Source organism: Portunus trituberculatus, chromosome 24 (assembly GCF_017591435.1).
Source record: "Portunus trituberculatus isolate SZX2019 chromosome 24, ASM1759143v1, whole genome shotgun sequence".
Lineage (NCBI taxonomy): Eukaryota > Metazoa > Arthropoda > Malacostraca > Decapoda > Portunidae > Portunus > Portunus trituberculatus.
In genome coordinates this window covers 10,167,254-10,193,311 of record NC_059278.1, presented here as the reverse complement: position 1 = coordinate 10,193,311, position 26,058 = coordinate 10,167,254, and the positions used below count along the sequence as shown (strand labels likewise).

Below are 26,058 nucleotides of genomic sequence, written 5' to 3'. Positions count from 1 at the left end.
CGTACATTGGTGCCAATTAATCATCATCGTGAGGAGTCAACGTGATGAGAAGTTTTAATATTGTCTCCTGTGTCCGGAGAAGAGGATCAGCAAGCGCGGGACAGAACAAGATGGAAGGGACGCAAAAGAGGAGGGAAGGAAAGCAGGGCTGGAGGGACAATGGGCCAGGGAATAAGGGATTACTGTGCCGGCCCAGGTGGAGGGAACATGTTATCTGCAGCGGAATGGAAAGTCAGAGAAAAACCTAAATAAATACCGAAGGTGATGAAATCCGTTGGGCTTATGAGAAAGAAAACAGTGAAAAAATGTAGTGATTTTCACTTTCTTACAGTTGTGTTTATAAGACACGTAAATGGCAAGTGAAGATGAAAGAAATAGGAGCTAAAGATCCTATAATTTTCTGGCATGAGACACGAGGCATAACGAAGGACACTCATCTGATCGTAAGCAAAAAAAATAAGATTAACTAGGGACGAAAAATATTGGAGAGAGTGGAACTTGCTGGAGGAGGATACGCTGCCCACAGGAAATGATCGTAAATTACAGCCCTTTAAAAATCCATTCGTACTGGAATGGAAATACAAAACAGGGGCAGTAAAGGTAATGGGATAGAAAGTTCTTTTTTCCATGTCTGCTCAATGCCCTGTGCGGTTGAGTCCATCAAAGGAAATTCATATTAGCTGCCAGTTCGCTTGAAATTAGAATTAATCGTCATATCGTAAAGAATTAACTGACAATGAATTATAAACTATTTACTAACCACAGTTACCAGTGATTTGATTGATTTTTCTGACAATTATTCTTTTTATGTTAGAATATAGTTGAATAGTTGCATGGATGAACAGAGAGAGAGAGAGAGAGAGAGAGAGAGAGAGAGAGAAATTGAAATTAACAATAAAATTATATGATTTTCTTGTAGTGCTCGCGCTACGTATCCCCCTTGATAGTTTTCCTAGACGTTACCTTACAAACCATCTCATTATATATTTTTTTTTCGTCTGCGTCTACCTTGGAAAAGAAACAACTACACTTTTTTTCTGTTTCAATACAAAAGGCTGACCAAAGTCTCATTACATGTTTTGTTCAAGATTAAAAAATGTAATCGCTAGGAATGTTTTTTTTTCGCATCCGCTCTGCATTTTTCTTTTTTTTTTCTTTAACACACAAAAAGAATTGTTATGCTGCATGATTTTCAAACAAACGAGGCGTTCATTGTTAGGATTGTTTTCGAAATTATATATCCCAAAATTGCGAAGCGTCGCTGTCTCTACTGTGCTGCTGCTGCTGTCTTTGCTGTGTTGCTGCTCTTGTTTCTCCTCATTTGTTGTTGTTGTTGTTGTTGTTGTTGTTGTTGGTTTTCTTCTTCTTCTTCTTCTTCTTCTTCATCTTCATCTTCATCTTCTTCTTCTTCTTCTTCTTCTTCTTCTTCTTCTTCTTCTTCCTCTTCCTCTTCCTCTTCCTCTTCTTCTTCTTCTTCTTCTTCTTCTCTTACCGTTCCTGATGCTGTACCAGTTGTTTTCTTTTCCCTCACCTTTTAGTGTCCATTATTGTTATTGTTGTTGTTTCCGTTGATGTTGCTGTTGTTAACCCTTTGAACAGCACCATTGCAGAACATCACTACATTCCCCGATAGTCCAACTTTTCCTCTGTTTTTTTTTTTCCAGCAATTTCCACTTAAACATTTATTTTTCGTCCATCGTGTGTATTTACTTTAGGACTAAATCACCACCACAACCAACTCCACGATCACCACCACCACCACCACTACCAACAGCACTACCAACACCACCATAACCACCATCATCACTACCACCATCACCACCATTCCCATCGCTGTCGCCACCACCATAATCACCATCACGACAATCACAAACGCATAGGATCTCGTCATTCATTCATTCATTCATTATTATTATTATCATTATTATTATTATTATTATTATTATTATTATTATTATCATTATTACTATTATTGTTATATGCCAGACAATATTAGTGTTGAAACGATGCATAATTGAAACAAAATTAAATTCTCTCTCTCTCTCTCTCTCTCTCTCTCTCTCTCTCTCTCTCTCTCTCTCTCTCTCTCTCTCTCTCTCTCTCTCTCTCTCTCTCTCTCTCTTTCTCTGACCCTTCCAGCCGTCAACGCCGCGTCTGGTCTGTGTGTTGTAAGGGAAGGGGCGATGACAGTGCTATCCAACGCGCTTTATTAACCTCTTGCTAAAGCTCTGAGGGGAAGGGGAAGCGTGGAAGGGACGCCGTGGATGGGACTCGATGGGACTAAGGGGGAGAATCTGTTGTGTTTTGTTTGTATTACCTTTCTTATTTCATTACTCATCTGTATTTTTTTTTTTCTTTTTTTTTTTCTCTCTTTGAATCGTCCCTCATGACTCTTCCTTTTTCTCGTCTTTACTTCATCTTCGTAGTGTTATGTTTAGTTTTCTTTCTCTCTTTTTTTTTCTACTGCTCCTACTGTTTTGATGTTTGTTTTTTTATTGTTTTTTTTCTATTATTTCTGCACTTTGTTGCCTCCATTATTATTTCATTTTCACCTTACTCCAGTTTCGACATCCGATCTTCTACCTGTCTCTCCCTCTCTCTCACTCACTCGTTCACTCACTCATTCATTTGCTCACTCACTCACTCAGTTAGTGCTCTGGCCTACTTATTCTCTTCCTCTTTCTCTTGTTATTCACTCGCTCACACGCTTTCTCATTCACCGTTTCACTCACTAATCTCTCTCTCTCTCTCTCTCTCTCTCTCTCTCTCTCTCTCTCTCTCTCTCTCTCTCTCTGGCCCCACATAGCATTATCTTCGCCTTTACTCACTTTCCTTCTCTCTTCTTCCTCTATCCCATCCTCTCCTGCTCCTCCTTCCTCAATGCACGCCACGCCTTTGCCTACTTACGTGTGTTCTTGTGCCTGTGTGTGTGTCTGTGTGTTTGTAGTTTCCCGCTTCACTTATGTTGATATAGAAACATTGTGAAAGTGAAAAATGAAGAAAAGAACGACAGGCTAACAATTCTCTCTCTCTCTCTCTCTCTCTCTCTCTCTCTCTCTCTCTCTCTCTCTCTCTCTCTCTCTCTCTCTCTCTCTCTCTCTCTGGTCTGTATTGAGAGGGTCGTCATGTCAACACATTTCCACCTATGAATGTTACTATAAGGGAAACATAACAGTGTAGAGTGGTGCTTCAATAGAGCGTCCATATATTTGTTGCGCCTGTCACCATAATTATGATAACGATGGCGGCACGTATTGTCGAGAACTGATACGTAGACAGATAGGTTTAGAAACACATTTATGCTGCACATACAAATACCGTTCACCATTTTCAGTAACATTTTTTTACCTGTCTCAAAATGCTCCACAAAACTGCGTTCATCTCCCAAATCTTTCTCTCCTCTTTTATCCTCATCTCCCTCTTCCTCTTTTGCTTCGCCTCCTGTTAACAATTCGCCACTAAGTTCCTCGCAAAGGCAGGCTGCTGCTCAAAATTCTGATTAATGCGACGGTTAGGTTCGGTAACGGTTTCAACGGCTTTTAACGTTTTTTTTTTTTTTTTTCTACTATAGTTTTGAATTCCTGTTCGCCGTGACGAGATATTTCGGAAGCGTTATTGACAAATGGATAATATAACGTTCACTTAACATAGTTGTTGTTTTGTTTTTGTTTTCTTTCTCTCTTTCTATCTTTTCCTTCACTGAGTTGCCGCCCACTTGCCGAAAGCGTAGAGGAAGATACAGTGAAAGTACAGTGAGTGAACATTATTACCTGATTATTTAATTAACTCGAACATTATTAATTTACGGAGTTGATATTTTTTTTATCAAAGGAATGAATGAAAAGAGAAGGATTTTTATTTATTTATTTTTTTTTTGTCTCGTGGTTTGCTTTTTAGATTTCTTTTATTTTCTATTTTTACCGCTCTCTCTCTCTCTCTCTCTCTCTCTCTCTCTCTCTCTCTCTCTCTCTCTCTCTCTCTCTCTCTCTCTCTCTTCTCTTCTCTTCTCTTCTCATTTCTTCTCCCTCTCCTGCTTCTGAGTTCATCCTACCCTACTCATTTCTCTCCTTCTTCACCACTCCATCACTCTCCATCACTCCCCACTCATTCATCTCACCCTCCCTTCCACCCTCCCTCCCTTCTCACCTTCCCTCCATTTCTCCCTCTATCCCTCCCGCTTTTACTAAATACATAATGTTGCAGTATTCTGGCAGCTGAAACCAGAGAGAGAGAGAGAGAGAGAGAGAGAGAGAGTAAATGAGTTACGTTTGTGTATACAATCTCTCTCTCTCTCTCTCTCTCTCTCTCTCTCTCTCTCTCTCTCTCTCTCTCTCTCTCTCTCTCTCTCCTTCTACACCTTCAAACTTGTTCACCACCGTTAGTTTTCATTTGTTGGTGTTACGTGTGTTGTAAAGAAGGAGAATAGGAAAAAGGAAAAAGATGAAGCAGAAAATCAAGAGCAGGACTGGGGGAAAATTTGCTAAGAACACCAGCGAGAATAATGAAGAAATTTATGAGATCATACTTTTTTTCATGTTGTGTGTGTGTGTGTGTGTGTGTGTGTGTGTGTGTGTGTGTGTGTGTGTGTGTGTGTGTGTGTGTGTGTGTGTGTGTTAAAGGAAGTCCTCGTTCTTGGCTCTTAACTTACGATTTCCGCACACTCGAAGCTCTTAGGTAGTGGCAGAGGTTAATGACAAGTAGATCATAAGTTTGTGTGAGGTTACGTTGCCGATGCGACTCAGTGGTACACGAGAAGGTAAGTTTATCACGACTTTACGAATCGTCGACATGAGCACACCGGGAGAACGACAAAAAATAAGGAGGTAGTTGATTATGAGGAAAAAGAAAATGAGGAAGGCTGTTTACTAAAGCGCCTGAAGATGAAAAGAAGTAGCTAAGACAGAAAAAATAGTAAATGTGGAAAAATGTGTGGCTCCAATGACAATAAGTAACCAATATAGAAAACAAGTAAATGAGGAAGGAGGTATACTTAGATTGGTGTAAAGAAAAAGAGACAAGTAATTCATATATAAAAACAGAAAATGTGGTAATTACAGTAGATATAATAAGAAAAGCAGCCGAAGAAAATAAATGTGGAAATATCTTTTCTGAAGTGACTCAAAGCTAAGATAGCACTTTGAAATAAGAAAAAAATATGTATTATCTTTATCTGGTAAGTATTTATGTTCATGAAGTACATTAGTTTGAAGAAAAGGTACGATTTTTCATTGGTCTGCGTTTAGTGTTTAGTGGATAGTGTTTTTATGCCTAGATGCTTATTTGTGTTATTGGTTGTTGTGTTTCAGCTTAGGACTCACTAGGGAAGGCCGGGAACAAATGGCGATGCTTTGGTAATCTTTCATTTATTTTAAGTGTTAGCATTATATTAATTATATTCATTAATTTTCAGATATGTTATAATTAAATTGAACCCCAATTCCCCCATCCCTCCCTCCCTCCCAACCTGCCCAATCTCTCTCTCTCTCTCTCTCTCTCTCTCTCTCTCTCTCTCTCTCTCTCTCTCTCTCTCTCTCTCTCTCTCTCTCTCTCTCTCTCATTTTTGCCTTTTATTCATTTTCACTTTTTATTAGCCAGTCTTTTTGACACAGATGCTTTTGAGTTCTGGTCACATTTTTTTCAGTTTTTTTATCACATTAGTATTATAATTATTTTTTTATTATTACTGTTATTATTATCATTATTAAGACTATTATCTTTTATTCTGGAAATTGTTTGAGCCAAAGTGCAACTTATATCTGTTTATGGTCTTTTCTATTTTATCAACATTTTTCTTTTTATATATTCATTTATATATTCATTTTTAACATATATTTGTTTTTATATATTTATTTATATATTCATTTCTTGTATTATTGTCGTTTCTGGCAGCATGAATCTCTTTCTCTCTCTCTCTCTCTCTCTCTCTCTCTCTCTCTCTCTCTCTCTCTCTCTCTCTCTCTCTCTCTCTCTCTCTCTCTCTCTCTCTCTCTCTCTCTCTCACACACACACACACACACACACACACACACACACACACACACACACACACACACACACAAGTAATAACATTATTTTACTCTTTTATTTCTTTTCTTTCCTTCTTCATCATCCTTCCCGTCTCCAACTCAGTTTGCTTCCTAAACGTAACACTTTCGTTGTCTTTCCCTTATCTTTATATTTTCTTAATCTCTGTCACAAACCACCGTCAGCTTAACCATTTCCTTCATCCCGCCTTGTCACTTATTTTCTTGCTCCTAATCTCGTCCACTGTCCTAAGTCTTGTAAACTCTCTCTCTCTCTCTCTCTCTCTCTCTCTCTCTCTCTCTCTCTCTCTCTCTCTCTCTCTCGTCATCTGCTTATCTCTCCCTAATTTTACTAGCTCATTAACTTGTCCCCATCTCTTGCCAGCAGTCTCAAAGTCCCCCATTTTTCATTATCTTTGTTCCCTCCATCCCTCCCTCCCTCCCTCCCTCCCCGAACCTTTTTTATGTTGCAAATGATAATCGTGACTAAGTTGCCTCTTCTTTCGTGTTGCAGGGAGCAGTTCTACGACAGGTGAGGCAGACTGGAGGGTTTCTGGGCGTCTCTCCTTCCTAAGTTTGTATCTAAGTTTTAACCTTTTAGTTTACACCTCCACCTCCACCACGTTTTCTTTCGTTTCTTTCTTTTTATAGCCTCTTACGTTAGTTTTCGCGCGCCTTGTGTTGTGTTCCGAAAGGCCTGTTATGGTATTGTTGTTACGTGTGTGTGTGTGTGTGTGTGTGTGTGTGTGTGTGTGTGTGTGTGTGTGTGTGTGTGTGTGTGTGTGTGTGTGTGTGTGTGTGTGTGTGTGTGTGTGTGTCCGGCGGTGCTTTTGTCAATTGTTACTTTTGCTGTTGCTCAGGACACACCGACTCAAGAGAAGATTTGGACCTTTGTTGTTGTCTTTCCCTCACCTTTCCTTCATGGACGTGAGTTGAGTACCTCCGAGGAAGTCGCTACTGGAAAGATATTATTGCAGTTAATTTTTTTTTATGCTCTATATGATGTCTATCACTGACTGTTCTAATGAAGCTCCCGCCTCATAATAAACTGACAGATGTTGGTATGGAACATGATTCTATATATATATATATATATATATATATATATATATATATATATATATATATATATATATATATATATATATATATATATATATATATATATATATATATATATATATATATATATATATATATATATAGAGATATATATATATATATATATATATATATATATATATATATATATATATATATATATATATATATATATATATATATATATATATATATATATATATATATATATATATATATATATATATATATATATATATATATATATATATATATATATATATATATATATATATATATATATATATATATATATATATATATATATATATATATATATATATATATATATATATATATATATATATATATATATATATATATATATATATCTATCTCTCTCTCTCTCTCTCTCTCTCTCTCTCTCTCTCTCTCTCTCTCTCTCGGCGGTACACTTCTCTTGATTTATTCTGTAACATTTCTTAAAGACCACCTCATGAAGCACCGAATTTTACATACGTTACAAATAATCAGTCATCTGTCTAACTACCGGGTTTCAATGCCACCCTCTGCCACTATATTTTGTAACACGAACTTACTAACATTTTCTTTACGACTGAATTTATATATATATATATATATATATATATATATATATATATATATATATATATATATATATATATATATATATATATATATATATATATATATATATATATATATATATATATATATATATATATATATATATATATATATATATATATATATATATATATATATATATATATATATATATATATGTTGATTTTTCCTCTTCAGGTATATCACGGCTTTTTGGTACATCCTTTCTTAATTGCCAATCACTTTGAGACCTTTATTTCCTCTATAGCCACGTCCAATCATTACACTGACTACAAATTCCAAATTCTATTCTTTTAATTAACTTTTCTTTCGTAGATGTTTATAAGGATTTTATTCATTAGTTTTGGTGCTGTTTTTTTTTCACAATGAAACGAAGATAGAAAGACAGACTCGCCTTGACCAAAACAAAGTGGCGAAGGGGCCTAAAAGCAGGATCTTATTACGACACAAGGGTTGACCATTCTCTCTCTCTCTCTCTCTCTCTCTCTCTCTCTCTCTCTCTCTCTCTCTCTCTCTCTCTCTCTCTCCTTTACCACCACCCTCCCTTCCCCCTTCCTTTATCTCATCTTGCCTCATATTACCACGCTCCTCCTCCTCCTCCTCCTCCATAGCCTGAATTAATATCGGTTCAAGAGACACGGCTGAAAATGAGTCTCCACAACGTATTCAGAAGGCAAAGTTATCATATTATGTTGTCGCGTCTTTTTTTCTCTCCTTTTATTTTTTGCTCCATGAGGGAAAGTTTTTAATTGCTGCTGGAGGCTTCGAAGAGGGAGCCAGTGAGTGAGCTTTGAAGGTCTGACCGGGAGGCTGTTGAAATATTACTCTGATGAGGTGGTGGTGGTGGTGGTGGTGGTGGAGGAGAGAGAGAGAGAGAGAGAGAGAGAGAGAGAGAGAGAGAGAGAGAGAGAGAGAGAGAGAGAGAGAGAGAGAGAGAGAGAGAGACAGAGACAGAGACAGAGACAGAGACAGAGAGAGACAGACAGAGACAGAGAGAGACAGAGACAGAGAGAGAGAGAGAGAGAGAGAGAGAGAGAGATTTGAAACATTTATTCATCCATACAACTGCGTAAGTGAATATTAAATGAAATTATGTAACATGATTTTCAATTTTTAGTTAATCTTTTTAGAATGCAGAACTTTTCAGAGAGAGAGAGAGAGAGAGAGAGAGAGTAAATGAAGTATAAAGTCTAATACTAGTAGTTGGTAATTATGATGATAAAAGAAAATAATAAGAAAGTATAAAAATATGTGTTCAAGACTATCCCATTCACTGCTAAAATCAACATCCAGTCTTCATGCAGTCACCAAGTGTTAGCTAGGATTAGACAGGATGAGCAACTGGGGTCATTGTTAATTCATTCATTACAAAAAAAAAGGAAGTGTCTTCTTAGATTCAATGGAATCCTTTCTTGATCATTTTAGGCTAAAATTATAACGACACTGAAATGCTGAAGGATTAAAGTGGCAGTGAAAATATCAAACTCACCATTAGCAAGGCAGTAGCAGTAGTGATGATAGTTGTAGTATGTTGGTAGGATTAGCAGTATATAGTGATGATAGTGGTAGATATATATGCTATGAAATAGCACGTGAAGTAACCAGATTAAAGATAAACACAAGCATAACTCCAGGAAGATCCTGAATGCATACTTAAACACTTGTCTTACCTTGACAAGTGGCGTGAGATAACAAGGAGGCAGGATATAAGGTAACAGATGACGTGATGATAAGCTTGTTAACCTTTTAATTGCGACATGAAACAATTAGCAGCACCAAAAGCAACGCGTGAAGCCTTTATAAGCTACGGTTGAGAAGAATACATTTTGTAATTTCACCCCAGTTCAAAGGTTACATGTGGCTGTAGAATAAATAAAGATGTACGAGAGTAATTTGTAATTAGGGGAAAGTATATATATATATATATATATATATATATATATATATATATATATATATATATATATATATATATATATATATATATATATATATATATATACCAATTAAGTGGCCAAAGGGTTAATATTCCATCTCACTTTCCATCTTGAAATAAACAACCCCGTGCTACTTTCCCTGCCGCTCAGTAAGTTCAGTAGTAGTTATAATCAGTGTGTAAACGTGTTAAGTTTCCCTCTTAACGTCACAACTCCTCCCAAAGTACAGCTCTGTTTTGCTCGTGTATATATCCCCGATGAAATTTAATCTCTTCCTCCGTAACCCAAAAATAATGGCGTGTAAGTATAAACGCGGGTACATAAATCTGAAGTAATGGAAGACTTCTGAGTAATACTGATACCAAACGGTGAATTTATTTTGGAAGCTTTGCAGAAGTAGTAATCCTTGTGGCTTACTGCACTTCCCTTTCCTCCTTCCTTCCTTCCTCACCTTTTCTCGACCCTTGTCTCACATCCTTTTATTTCCTCTGCATTTTATCTCTTTTATCCTTCCTCCTCTGCGCAGAAGCATCAGTTCACCACCCTTTTTTTGTCTTTTCTTTTTTTTTTTTTTTTTTTTTTTTTGAGATCAAGAAAACTCAAAGAAAAATGTGACTATAGTTCTCCTTTAGCGCTTCGAAACATTCACTGCCACCGCCACCGCCACCACCACCGCGGTAGGACCTTGGGGTGGGTGAAGCCCAAAGCCCTTTTTCTTTATGAAGGAAACTGAGGCTGATAAAAAGTTTGTGTAATGGATCTTTGTTTTCGATGTCATAGGGACGTCAGAGACTTAATCTTAAAAATTTTGTTAGTTTGGAGGCCTTTTTTATTTTTTGGCTTTTTTTCCCAATTGTGAGTGAAAGCCGAAGTGATTTTGACTTTGTTTCATTTGCTTTTGTCTTGAAGCTGCTCGCGAAGCCTCCTGGTGAAGCTTGGAGAGTTGAGGCATACGAAGAGTTGTCTTAAGTTGTTCTTTTCTTGAGGGAAGGTAATTCTAAGTTTGGAGAAGGAAGTGAGTAGGAAACTGAGGCTAAGGGGAAAGCTGTAAGAGTGGGGCATTTTTCTATTTTATTTATTTATTTATACTTTTTTCAATGGCAGAAGTTTGCTTACGAGGAAACTTAGGTGTTGACAAGGCAAGTATTTGTGTGTGTGTGTGTGTGTGTGTGTGTGTGTGTGTGTGTGTGTGTGTGTGTGTGTGTGTGTGTGTGTGTGTGTGTGTGTGTGTTTAGATAATATGAGCACCTTTTTGACATATTTATTCCCTTCTTGGTCGTCACTCTCAACAAACAACACAACACCCCTTGATTCACATTCCCTCCACCTCTTCTCTCATCTCTCTCGTTTCTCCTCTCGCCCACTTTCCTTATATATTCCCAAATTCGTGTTTCTCTTCCGTCCTTACTTCTCTCTCTTCCATTTTCTCATTCTGCCTTTCATTTTTCCGAGGGTCTTTCTTGCATTTTCCCCCCTTCGCCCTCGTTACCGTCTCCTGCCTCCCGTCCCTCCTTTCCCTGCACCGATATTTTCCTTCACTCTTTCAATCCCTCCTTTCATCATCTCCCCCTCTTCTTTCCCCGCTGGCAGCATCACCTGTCCTTCCTATCTTTCTCCTTATAGTGCCATCATTTTACTGTTCCTCCTCTTTCTCCTTCTCCTCCTCCTCCTTCTTCTTGTTCTTCACATCTTTTCTTCCTTTCCCTTCCCTCTTCATACACTTAACATCCCCTCCCTTCATACTTCACCTCCCTTCCTCTCCCCTCTTCTTCCTTTCCCTCACACCTCACCTTCCTTCATATAAAACTTCTCTGGCTTCTGAGAATTCTTGCCAGATTTTTCAGCATTTATTTTGAAAAAAAAAAACTAAAAACTTTGAAAACTGCCTGAAAAGTTAGGGTGTTGGGTGTTGTGAGATGGTAGAAGGTACTAGTCTGTCCCTTCCTCCTACTCCTCCTCCTCCTCCTCCTCCTTTTTGTGTCTCCCTTTCCTAATCATCTTTCTCTTTTCCTCATTTTCACCTCCGTTTTCCTTCTCGCTATTAGTCTCTTAGAAACATATACATACATTATCTCTCTCTCTCTCTCTCTCTCTCTCTCTCTCTCTCTCTCTCTCTCTCTCTCTCTCTCATATCCGATATGTCGTGTTTTCATTCCTTCCCACCTCCATTTCTTTCAATACGCAAGACTGCATCAAAACCCTGGAACAAAACACACACACACACACACACACACACACACACACACACACACACACACACACACACACACACACACGTTCCTCTCACACCTGCCTCTCTTCCCACAGTTACAATGCTGGGGGAGCCATGGGGGCATGCGGGCCACGCCTGACGCCCCCACTAAAGCGCCCCCGCCTAGTGGTGCCAAGCATGAGACAACAGCCCCGGGCACAGTCGCCGAAGAAGGTTGCAGCCCCGGGACTCGAGGATCTGAAGACCTACAGTAAGCGAGTGTTCCCATTTCTCTATCAATGCTTTCTTCTTTCCTTTTCTTGTAGTGTCCTTTTATTATTTTTATGTGATCTTTTTATATACATTTTTCTTTCTTTCAAGGACTTTTTTTAGGTTTTTGCCTTAGAATGATTTGTCACTTATGCGATTTTTTTTGAATTCCTGCTTTGGAATATTTTTTCGTACTTGTCATATTGTATTGGATTTTGCATATTTTGCTTCATGTTTTTTTTTCTGATTTTCTCTCTCTCTCTCTCTCTCTCTCTCTCTCTCTCTCTCTCTCTCTCTCTCTCTCTCTCTCTCTCTATATATATATATATATATATATATATATATATATATATATATATATATATATATATATATATATATATATATATATATATATATATATATATATATATATATATATATATATATATATATATATATATATATATATATATATATATATATATATATATATATATATATATATATATATATATATATATATATATATATATATATATATATATATATATATATATATATATATATATATATATATATATATATATATATATATATATATATATATATATATATATATATATATATATATATATATATATATATATATATATATATATATATATATATATATATATATATATATATATATATATATATATATATATATATATATATATATATATATATATATATATATATATATATATATATATATATATATATATATATATATATATATATATATATATATATATATATATATATATATATATATATATATATATATATATATATATATATATATATATATATATATATATATATATATATATATATATATATATATATATATATATATATATATATATATATATATATATATATATATATATATATATATATAATGAGGCATCTATCAGCTCACAACCTTCTCTCTGATTGCCAGTATGGTTTCCGTAAAGGCAGATCTACTGGTGATATATGAATATAGGGACTTCGGTGATATATATATATCTGGCACAAATCTTTAATTTCTAAACTACCCTCCTACGGATTCTATCCTTCTCTCTGTACCTTCATCTCCAGTTTCCTTTCCGATCGTTCTATTGCTGCTGTAGTAGACGGTCACTGTTCTTCCCTAAAACTATCAACAGTGGTGTTCCACAGGGTTCTGTCCTATCACCCACTCTCTTTCTATTATTCATCAATGATCTCCTAAATCTGACTCAATGCCCTATCCACTCCTATGCTGATGATACCACCTGCATTATTCAACAGCGTTCAACAGACGCCCAACCCAACAACAATTAAATGACTCAAGGCGAGATGCTATAGGACGCCTAACTTCTGATCTTTCACTTGTTTCTGATTGGGGCAGAGAAAACCTGGTTTTGTTCAATGCCTCAAAAACTCAATTTCTACAACTATCTACTCGACATAACCTTCCAGACAACTATCCTCTCTTCTTCAATAACACTCAACTTCCCTCTCCTCTACATTAAACACACTCGGTCTATCCTTCACTAAAAATCTAAACTGGAAATTTCACATCTCTACTCTTGCTAAATCAGCTTCCAAGAAGTTAGGTGTCCTATGGCGTCTTCGTCCATATATATATTTCCACCTGCCTATGACTTAAACTCTTTCAAAAGAGGAGTGTCAAGACACCTCTTACGTATATATATATATATATATATATATATATATATATATATATATATATATATATATATATATATATATATATATATATATATATATATATATATATATATATATATATATATATATATATATATATATATATATATATATATATATATATATATATATATATATATATATATATATATATATATATATATATATATATATATATATATATATATATATAATGTAATTTTTCCGTTGGTTTCAATGATGCGTTATGTCATAAGTTTTCTATGAAGTTATAAGTCCCCCACCCAAAGCTTTAGCTCAACGGCTTTATATCACATTCCTCAGCTTCATCTTGTTTTGCATCTCCTCCTCCTCCTCCTCCTCCACCTCCTTCTTCTTTCCTCCTCCTCCTCCTCCTCCTCCTCCTCCTCTCCAACACCATAATTTTTACCGTCTCCCCTGCCTGGCCTTGATCATTCCTTACCTTCTCTGTGTCTTGTACATCTTTTTCTTCTCTCCACCGTATTGCCCAGCCTTTCCTGCACCCAACATTGCCCTCCCTCCCCGCAGCAATGGATCAAGAGGTTAGCTGTGCGATTATAGTGGTTTAGAAAAAATTCCTTTCAGTTTTTCTTTTATTGCAGGAAATAATCACCTTACCTCCTTTGCCTCACATGCTGGAGGTGAGTCAGTGTGTAGGAGAGTTGCAGGTGACATAGAATTAATTGATTAATGTACTATCCTTGATGGCCTGACGTGTGAAAAGAGGCAGGAAGGGGTGGTAGAAAAAGGGCTGTAAATGATGAAGGATGAGATGACGGAAGAAGGAAGAAAGAGAAATATTTAAAGACGCTACAAAATAGATAAAGGACCGAAGTATACTCTGAAAACGTATTGGAGAACGTTCATTCAAAATTAACCAAATACAGCACGTTAACAATAATAAGCTGCACAGATTAATTAGAACACTTTCAGAACACTCATTAAGAGTGTAGAGAAGGAAATAAGGAAAGAAAAAGAGCTGGCAACTCAAATGATAAAATTGGAATGGGAAATTGAAGGGAAGGAGGAAGACGGGGAGGGAGGAAGCAAGGCGCGAGGGAGGAAGGGATGGTCCAGTGAGCACCATTCGCTAAAATACAATGGTGTACAAAATTGCATGCATAAATTCATCAGAAGGGAGATGCAGAAGCTTCGGGAGACGGACGTCCAACCTCTTCCTTGTCCTCCTCCTCGTCCACCTCCTTTACTTCCTGCCGCCTCCTTCTTCCCTTCCTTTCCTCCCTCTCCTTGCTCCTCATCTCTGCAGTTCCTCGTTCTCCTCCTCCTTCAAATGTAGAGCAAAGACTGATTTTTCGATCTTTTTGTTTATTGAGTTTCTGGTTGTAGATTAGTTCATTAATGGCAGTTTTATGGGATAGATTTTTTTTTTTTTTTTTTTTACGTTTCTGTAGTGGGAAATAGATAGGTGTGGCAGGAGTAAGTAGACTGGACACATAATGTAGACATGTATGAGCCAGCAGTACACTTTCATGACTAAGTGTGTGTTCCCAACTAAAAATAAGATAATAAAACTGCACTTAACATTTCCTAGCACCCACCCAATACTATTCTTACTGACTAGCACATTTTAACTGTAGTGGATGATGTATCACTTGAAGAGGTTGTGATAAAATTTATTCATATCAGCACTATTATTGTTGGTAACAACTGAATCTGTGCGGCGATTTCAGGTAGCCCAGACATCCTTATTTGTGGGAATTGCCGCGAGCTCTTCTCCAATCTCAGTGATTTCATCGACCACCGAAGGACCTACTGCAAGCTGCGGTTCACCTGCAAATGTTCCTCACACAACGGTATATTACGTAAGTTTAGTTCTCTCTCTCTCTCTCTCTCTCTCTCTCTCTCTCTCTCTCTCTCTCTCTCTCTCCTTTATATGGAATTATCAAGATAAAGGTGTCTGCTTTCTATTTGGAATATGTTCTCTCTCTCTCTCTCTCTCTCTCTCTCTCTCTCTCTCTCTCTCTCTCTCTCTCTCTCTCTCTCTCTCTCTCGTATTCGTGAAGGCTTTATCATTTAATATGTTGTCTGCATGTGCGTCAGTGTTTCAATCACTTAACCCAGTACATCAAGTGAAAACCTCAAACATATGCATTGCCTCAATATTTTTTTGTTGTTGTTGTTGTTGTGGCGCGAAGAGTGGGTGTATGGATGGTCGAGGATGTGTAGATATAAATGTGGATGGTCGAGGATGTATAGATGTACATGTGGAAGGTTGAGGAAACGTAGATTTGGGTTCGGATGTTCTTACATGATGGTTGAGTATGTGTATGTGTATTGAATAGATACGATATTTTAGTTGCAGGAAGATGAGGTCTTGCTACAGTTTGAAGTTATTTCACCAGATGGTGATTATTATTCTTGTTCCCTCCAGAGTACAACTACGCGATCCCTTTTCGTCGTAAGGCTATTGCAAATCACTCGGCGAGGTTAGGCTAGGTAAGATTTCGTCAGGTTGACTTTATTCTTAGCCTTCTGAGGACATCACTTTTAATTGTCTTCAAATCATCCCCCACCCCAGCAAAAAAAATAATGATTAATAATAATAATAATAATAATAATAATAAATAAATAAATAAATAAAATAAAACCGGTTTTAAAGGCGGTGTCACACTAGCACTTTTTCCGTCGAATAATGCGATTTTCGTCGATTTTTTCAACGTTCCGCATGAACTTATCGCATGAATTTGTCAGACGATCGTTTCCGTCTGCAAATTTTCCACCTTTGTGTACATACCAAGACCGAGACCACAAGACTTGCCGCGTCTCCTCAACCTGCTTCTACGTGCATTCATGCACGCTTTTTGGCTTGTTTAGATCGTCTAAGTTTCGTAATACACAGTAATACGTTCAGAGCAACGTATCTTTGCCGCAGCGTGGCCTCCATGTTTGTTTACATTGTGTTGGCGGGAAGTGACGACGAAACACCGTTTGTGTGACAGGCCGCAGCCAAAATATTGTCGATTTTCTGAAATACGACGAAAAAGTAGACGGAAAAAGTGCTAGTGTGTCACCGCCTTAAGAGAGGTTGAAAGGAGTATTACGGAAAGCTTATTGATTCGTGATAAATGATAAGCAGATTAATTGAAAACGTATCGCGGATTATGTAGTTTGACACTGAAAGATGAATTTTAGACTAGTTTCCACTGAGAATCTCATGCACTCACTTCCTATGATTTTGAAAAGCACGCTTCATGTAACTGCATCCGAACTAGCCAAATAACTTGATCAAACACTAGTATTGTATAATGTAAATATCAAAATCAGGCACAGGAGGATATTATTAAATTATAGAAAGAACAAATAGGGAACAGGAGGATTTTAGAAGTATTAGATAGTGAGAGATCGTAGCAAGTTTGCAACCGTAGCTGCCAAGAATAACTAAACCACAACGTCTAGTCGCCGATATCAACACCAGTAAGAAAGACAGTCACGGTGGTGATTTTACTCTGTGGGCCTAGCCCTAGCTGCGCGGGCGCCTACGAGCCTCGTTGAATGGAGAACACTCCCGCTTTGACCATTCACAAGGAAGAAACACCAAAGGTCCTGATGACAACACTCCTTATCCGTTTCTGCCGTCAGCCACCAATAAGCTACTCATCACCACAGGAGAATAACATCCGTTCTTCACTAAGCAGCGGAGATAGGAGCCGAGTTGAACTGAATCAAGTTGAGAAGAGGAGGAAGAAGAGAGACATCAAGACAGCAGGTAGACACGTGAGTCATGCTAGTGGATTGGACTGGACTAGAGTTGAGAAGTGAGAAAGGGAGCGAGAGGAGAGGAAGCGGGACCACGAGGACAAAACAACGGGACGATGTTGACTGAGGTCACCTCGGGGTTGCGAGATGACATCACGCACACATCTAGGATCGGTGGACTGCCAGTGCTGCACTTGCGGATTCTTCCCTCTTTAATACCGTCTTCTACTACTGCTGCGGCCTACAGTATTCCTCCTGTCAAAGCTAAGAAGCCTTGTAGTCGGCTTGCTACCCATTCCAGCTCACTTGGACCCCGAGGCCTGACCTGCCTTAAACTGCTGCGCGGACGTGCAACTGCAACCACATCTCTGAGAAAGATAAGCACTCCTGGGCTTTATATATATATATATATATATATATATATATATATATAGAGAGAGAGAGAGAGAGAGAGAGAGAGAGAGAGAGAGAGAGAGAGAGAGAGAGAGAGAGATGCAAGTTAGCTTTGTTGACGGTGCATATGTAGATACAATACCATCCTCGGCCTGCCATATGTACATCTATAGCTATATTATGATTTTGTTTGAATCATCTGACTGATTCAATTTAATCAAAGTTCTTTACAGTTACTAGTAGTTTATTTTTTTATTTTTCTTATCCTACAATCAGGGGAATTGAATTAAACTTAATTTACATCAATTGTATTTACATAATACTATAGATGAGTAGGTTATCATTAAGTAGGTACTAGGTAGTGATGGAGGGAACAACAGGTCAGGGGAGTGCATTGCTGGCACCTCTTACCCTCTAAGTTTTCCCACAGACCTCTCACCTAGTGTGCCATAGCCTAGCTCCAAACAGTATAGCAGGACCTGGTTTGCCATTGACTGCTGGCAGTTAGCAGACAGTGGCTGGTAGGCAGTCACCTTGGCATACCAGGCAGCCTGCCACAAGTCACTCTCCCATTGTCGGTGATGGTATTCCATCCTACAGAGGGCAGTGCCCCTGTCGAGTACCTTGGTCAGCTGCAGGCTGGGCCAGATGTCAGTGGTGACTGTACTTCCTTATTGCTGGTTGGGCTGCCTCGTCAGCCTGCTTGTTACCCAGCAGGCCCACATGGCTGAGCATTCAACTAAGACACACATGGCAATCTGTGATGCCAATAGTGACGAGGCCTATTGCTGTCTGCTGGGCTGGGCTGCTGCAGCACCTGTAAAGCCATCCTTGAATCAGTGTGTACAACCACTGCATCCTCCCTATGGTACTGGGCATGCTCTAGTACATGCTGGATCACCATCAGCTCCATTTGTAAGATGGAGCAGTGGTTGGACAACCTGAGTTGTCCTCCAAGACATCACTTCTCAACTGATGACCACTGCTGTGTCTGTCATGCCCTGGGTAAGGTTGATGGAGCTGTCTGTGTAGTACACAGAGCTCCCAGGCATGCTTGCCCAAGCCATCACCACCCAGATGTGTTGCTGCAACTCCAATCTTGAGCACTCCACCTTGCTAATCAGTAGGTTCTTTATAATGACCTCAAGCAAAGGGGGTTGCCAAGAAAGCAGTATGATGTAGTCTTGGGTTATCTCTCGACTAGCTGATCAGTGTTAAGCAGAGCACTGGCAGCATCACAAACCCTGTGTAGCCAGGCTATGCCAGCAGAGAGACCCCTCCACATGTACCTGCTCTGCTGAAGGGTCTTGGCCACTCTGCAGGCCATGACTTGCTGAACTAAAATGTTGAGGGCACAAGCACTGTCTCACACTGCATGACAGAGGTGCTGGTCCTGCACTGTGCTCCTAGTATGATTCTGGATTTCCAGATGTCGACCCTCCACTAATGGTAGGATGACAGCATGATGAGTACAGGCACACTGTAGTCCACCAGAGAACAGACAGCTTGGATGTAGAACAGTTGCAGCACTGTAGACATGCCCTGATGAATTTTCTGGTCATGGCTCTTATGCTAGACTCCTCTACCCTAAGTAAGTGACCTGGTTGGTGAAGGTCAGTCTCTGGTCAATCCATACTCCCAGGTACTGTTAGGAGTGTAACCAGGTCAGCTTAACATCTTGTTTGTCAATGTGGCAGTCTGGGGCTGTGGCCTTGAACATCAAGGCCCTGGAGTTCGCAGCCAACATCTTAAGGTCCATCTCCTCACACTTGGCACTGACAAGGTTTAACATTTCTTGGGCATTGTTGATGTTAGGGGAAGAATACTTTTTTTTTTTTTTTTTTTTTTTTCAGCCACCAGTGAGAGGGAATTCAGCACATATTTTTGGTGGCAGCATATTGGGGATATTCCTGCACTCCTTACACATACCCAAGTGTTTTAGTTAGTAGGTAGTTAGTTTAGGTTACATTAAGTTGGTCATCTTATACACCATTAATAGCCCATTAATAGTCAAAACTTGAATTTTTCCTCAAAAATTGGCGCTTGTCTTATACACGGAGTCGTCTTATAATCTAGCATATATATATATCCTGGGATTTTGCGAAACACTTAAGAAATTCTGGGATTTCTTGTAGTAGATAATGTTTGATAATACTCCTACTATATCATAATTTATAAATGAACCTCAGTAGTAGTTACTTAACCCATGACATGGAGATTCCTTTTATGTAGAGAAATTAGAATGTGAAGTTTTACACACCGTACATTCATGTACTGACCACCTCTAGTGATCGCCATCCAGCCACCATGCTCCAAAGTAATGTAAACTACACAGAAAATGAAACTATGCGTATATTTAATAAAACAATCTGGAGATCATATTTTGCAAAAGGTAATCAAAATGCTGAAAATTGTGAAATGCCTAGAAATACAAAAATGAGAGTAAATATATTCCGGTATATTGCCTTTGTATTCAAATAAAGCTGAAGAAAACAATGAAAATTCTGCAATGTGTATATAAAAGCTTAAGTTGAATATTTGGAATTTAGTCCTAATTCTCCAGATATGGTAAACAAAAAAGTTAAATGGAACTAAAAGCACTATATTAGTACTAGAGTATGGAACAGCTTGTGAAAAGAATATATATATATATATATATATATATATATATATATATATATATATATATATATATATATATATATATATATACACTCGACCCTCGAAACAACGGACCTCCCATCAATGGATTTCGGAAACTACGGACACATTCTGGAGTTCAGTTTAATCTACGGACGAATATTAAAATGCGCGCGATTGTCCGTTCCTGGTAAATTATTGTCCGGTACGTGGCGGGTTGGTCGCGTCATCAGCTGGTGGCCGCCATGTTTAATCTTCAGCCCGTACGTTTTCAAACAACAGCGAACATTGTCCAGTGCTTTTTTTATGCATTTGTACCCTTCCCACGAGTGCTTAACCTATCCAAAATGCCTCCTAAACCTAGTAAACCAGTCAAGCGTAATCGAAAGGTTCTTCCAGTGGCTGCTAAGCTTGAACTAATACGGAAATTAGAAAATTTTATGTATTTTACGTACGTTTTATAGTTTTTTACGTACTTTTACAAAGAACGGACTTTTGCAATCTATGGACAGGGTCATGCACGCATTTGTTCATTGTTTCGAGGGTCGAATGTATATATATATATATATATATATATATATATATATATATATATATATATATATATATATATATATATATATATATATGATGGCTGGAAATGCAACCATACACCCTTGAGTTATTCATGAAGTAATTTTTCTAAAACCACAAACACTCAATACGATATGATCACTGAGCTTTGACCAGTTTGGTAATAAATAGGCCAGCTGCTGAAAAAAGCCCTTTCAGCTTCAACTGACACTGGTGATACAGAGTTGAGGGCCTAGAACAATTTCTCAGAATTCTGTGTTCTGTTCCCAGTTGTCTCAAATAACTACATTGAATTCTTTCCTAATGTGGTTACATTTATTATTCTTTTTACTTTGTCTAAAACTAATTTCTGGTTGCCTTGAGTCTATCAGTGAGTGAATTTCATTGATTTACAGATGTTTCGACTTTATAACTTCATCTCACTTCAAACGTTCTTCCTAACAACTTATTAGCTGACTCCACTCTGACAGACTTATGGGAGATAATACTAATGCTGTTCCTTCCTCACAGTTGTTATAAGCCTTCCCATAATGCCTATAAGAAAAGCACATATACTCTATTATAGAGAGAATTTGGAGCTTCATTGAAAATGACAACTATGTTTATTCAATTCTTTCAACATGAATGAAAACACACCTTCAGCACTAAGAACAGTTGTACCTAGCATTGCATCCCATCATTTCTGGTCCTAGTTTCACCAGTTGCAGTGCTTTTTTACTAAGTCATTCAGCACTTTAAATTCCCCATTTGTGTTATATTACAATCAATCATAACTTTAGCAAGTGAGTTTTTGACTTTGAGAAATTGCTCTATCATGTCTAGGAAGCTGTTCCATCTTGTCTTAGAGTTGAGTTTTAGCATCGATTCCTTTCCATGTTCACTAACAACATGCACATTTTTTGTGGGTAATTTTCTAAAAATCTTTAAAATTTTCCTGACTTTATTGATGGTGACAGAGCATCCCTACTCCATCTTCTAGCTTCACTAATCTAGGGACCACCAAACTTTTTTCACAGTGAGTCGGATAACTGAAAGAATGATGAGTGCATCCTGCATACTTGGGATGCCACAAAATAAACAGACAAGAAAATATAGATACAGTAATTGAAAATAGTAAATTTAAGACACACAGCAGTGAGGAGATCTCTGCACACGTGAAGATGTCCTAGTATTCTAAACATAATACAGTGGTACCTTGAGATATGAGTTTAATTTGTGCCATGATGGAGCTCGTATCTCAAAACAATTTTTCCCATTTAAATGCATTGAAATGCCATTAATCCATTCCAGCCTTCCCAAAAAGAGCACCCCAAATTTTTTAATATGTTTTCAGGTAAGAAAAAGATATTTATAAATAATAATTATTGCACAGAAACATAATAATAATAAAACTTAACAAAAGATAATATAAATAGATAAACTACTCTTATAAAGTATATTTATCCTGTGGGATGTATTCCATGGGACTTACTGCATTCCCAACCCTCACTTGGGACTGTCGATCAGCTAGTGTACAAATATAGCCACCCACAGAAGACTCGGTGCTCCTTATAATCACAGAAGAGCTCATTGACAATCCTGTAAACATCATTCATTGAATAAATAAAGTTTTAGGTGAGAGAGAGAGAGAGAGAGAGAGAGAGAGAGAGAGGCACCACCTTAGCTCTAGCTGTAGAGGTTTGTTTACATTTTTCTCCTCCCTCTGTGATAAGTGTCAGTGGAGGAGTTAGGGGGAGATAGGGAAAATTTGTTTTGCTTTTTCAGTTATGTACACATGCATACTTTATCACTGCATGAAAATATATGAAATAACAGCAAAAGTTTATTTAGAGTTCTTACCTTGGACACAGATGTTTTCAACTAATGGTGGTAAATGGTGGAGGAAGAGGAGGGAGGAAGGAAAGGATGCAAGCACCATTCACACATAAACATTAAACATAAATTAAAACTGCACTTCTTTTATAAAAGAAAAAAATGGTCAGTATATAGTGTGAAAATTATGAAACATGTAGATACGAGCTCAGCTAAGGCTGGACCAATGCACCGAGCTGCCAGCTACAGTGGCAACATCCCCAAGCGTGACTCATATCTCAAAATTTTGCTCGTAGCTCAAAATAAAAAAAATTTCAAATCGTAGCTCATATCTCAAAAAACTTATATCTCAGGCAGCTTGTATCTCAAGGTATCACTGTATTTAAATAACTAATTTGAATTGGATCACAACGTCTCATTTTCCGTAAGTTTTATCAAGCAAATTCAAGTACTGTTGGTGGGCCTGATGAACTGACTTTGCAGGCTATAGTTTGGTGAACCCTGCAACAACCCTTCTTCCTTTTGCATAGCTTCACATCTTCTTCTTTCTTGTAAAGAATATCACAAACAGCAAGATTATGTATTCCATGAGTATAACAATTGTGATGCCAGGTCTTAGTCAGTCTGCCAAATTTAACTATAGCCTCATACTACTCATTTCCAGGCATCTCTCTCTTTCTCATACATTTTCATATTTACATTTCTATACACTTTCATCAGTTATAAGAAACTTGTTTAACTTATTTTCAACAACCTCCTCAACTGCAGTCTTTGCTGGTATTGAACTCGTAATTCTAACCATTCTTAAATTCCAAAAGGTATGTATGTTAATGTACATATCTCTTTTTTAGTGAAATATACTCATCGAGATAATCCAAACCTATCCTCAACTCTTTTCCTTTCGCTAATATCAAATATCACTCTTTCTTTTGTAACATTGTACTGCTTATGTACAAGATCCATAACAAGAGTCAGACTTTGAAGCAATTTGTAAGTCCTTATGGTTAAACTCACTTTTGGCGATGGCATTTTTGGAAAATCCTTACTGCAACTAGCTACCCAATGATATCTTCCTTTGTCAAAAAGAATTAAAACGTTTTCTGTTGCACAGAATTCCTTCTCAATTTATTTGCATCTTTATCATGATACTTGTCTAAAGGACATTTAGGATTTTATTTTTCAATTGCATGTTTGCTTTGAGATAAATAGATCATATCACTGCATGTTATAACAGCATGACACTTTTTACATCATAACAATTCTTCACATTTGTTTATCAAAATATTTCCATGCATAAAGATGGGTTCACACATGTCAATATGCCACTGAAGTTGCAAGCTGCTAGAAATATTGACAGACACCTTTCTAGTCAGAACACATTTATGCGTAGCGATTGGGAAGTATCAGTTGGTTGGCGGGAATTGAGTGTAAACAAACAGCTACCCAACAAAATGTCTTCCCCTGGTGATGATTAAATTGAATCATCACAAGTATTCAATCCTCACCTCTAATAACACCCTGCATACTACATAGAGGAAAACAGTTCTTGGAGAGTGGCAGCGATCTCATCAAATGCCGACTTGCATAAGCTTTTTTTTGCTTAATAATTCATTTTTAGGATCACAGATGTGCTCTTTTTCCTAAACAAACTCTAACATTTCTATACCTGGACAACTTATTTTGAAACCTTTCTCTGTCACGTAACAACGTAAACAAAGTTGCAAATCAACTGAACAAGACCAACATGTTGGTCTTGTTTTGCAACTGGTTTTTCCAGTTGCAAGGTACCAATATTCAGTTGGAAACTCTACCAACTTGCAATTTCAGTAGCATATTGACACATGTGAACCCACCTTAAGGCTCAGTACTGGTTGCTCCTTCTGCTTTATCTGGTAGTATTTTAATAGTTATGTAAAGTCAAATAATTCCAAAAATCACCTGGGGAAAAAAAAAAACAAGGATGTTCATGTCACAATAAATCATGCCCATGTGATAGACAATCAGACACACTTATGGGGAATCTAGTTATGTTAAGCAAAATAAAATAGCACAATATATGTTATACAGCTTCATGCAGAGATGAATAGATTAGACTAACATGACTCAGCCAGAAACCCATCAAAGCAAATATGTATAAAACAGTACATGTACTGCCATCATTCATCAGCTGATTCAGCTCATTGCTTATAGTTACAGCCTCATGCTACTCACTCCCAGATATCTCTCTCATTCTCATACATTTTCGTATTATGTAGCAGATATAAGAGAAAGCTCATTGCCACTAAAATACAAGTAAAGTGCCTGTTTTGGTAGTTATGTGAAATAGCCTGGCACTGTAGTATCTGAATGACCACTCTCTCTGACTGGGCTAGTTCAACACCATGTGGCCAACACCACATTTGTGCCTGTGGCCTTAGCCTAGTTGTGGGCAGTGCCTGTCAAGCTGTGCTCAGTTGTGTAGATGGGTCTTTAGTTAGCTTTGTTGTCGGTGCATAGGTATCATCATCATACATACATGCATTTTTTTATGTTGGGTTTGTCTGTTTGATACCCTATGGATCATTTTGTTGAAAATTGTAGGGCTTGAATTGTGAATGTTGAAATTGGTAGCAGAACTTTTTTTTTATTTGAAATTCAACTACTACTCTTCTTTCACACATTTATTTTAAGCAGTCCACAGTCAAACAAAACTAAAAAGTTAATATAAAAGAATGCATTAATTATCTCAATGTTTCAGGTACAGAAGAGAGTGCCCTACTTCTCTGTGCACTCTGCAAGGAGAACTTTGCATCTGCCTGGGATCTGATGGTGCATGCTCAGGCAGCTCATATGGTCAACATTTACCAGCTTGGGTCCAAGGATGCCTCCCAGGTGAGTGGAGGAACATAGGAGAGCACCTTACCAATTTTCAGATGTTCTTAAATTTTTGTTTCCTTCTCTGTTAATACATATTCATACTGTCACATACAAATATCACTAAGTTTTATATTTTGTTTAAGCATTAACACTCATAAATCTTTGTAAGGTCTAATGGTATCACTGAGAAATA

General features: G+C 37.4%; 1 protein-coding gene across 13 annotated transcripts in view; it reads left to right on the top strand.

The window, feature by feature from the left end:
* The window catches only part of LOC123508029 (heterogeneous nuclear ribonucleoprotein C-like), a 316,189-nt gene that overhangs the window by 279,555 nt on the left and 10,576 nt on the right, over positions 1-26,058 (top strand). For 8 of the 13 annotated variants that reach the window (XM_045261399.1, XM_045261403.1, XM_045261401.1 and 5 more), the window contains 5 exons: positions 6,538-6,555; positions 11,996-12,150; positions 14,477-14,515; positions 15,566-15,697; positions 25,747-25,880. In XM_045261399.1, the coding sequence (XP_045117334.1) occupies positions 6,538-6,555; positions 11,996-12,150; positions 14,477-14,515; positions 15,566-15,697; positions 25,747-25,880 (478 nt within the window). The remainder of the gene's footprint in view (positions 1-6,537; positions 6,556-11,995; positions 12,151-14,476; positions 14,516-15,565; positions 15,698-25,746; positions 25,881-26,058) is intronic. The other 5 variants (XM_045261393.1, XM_045261398.1, XM_045261392.1 and 2 more) reach the window with 4 other exon arrangements.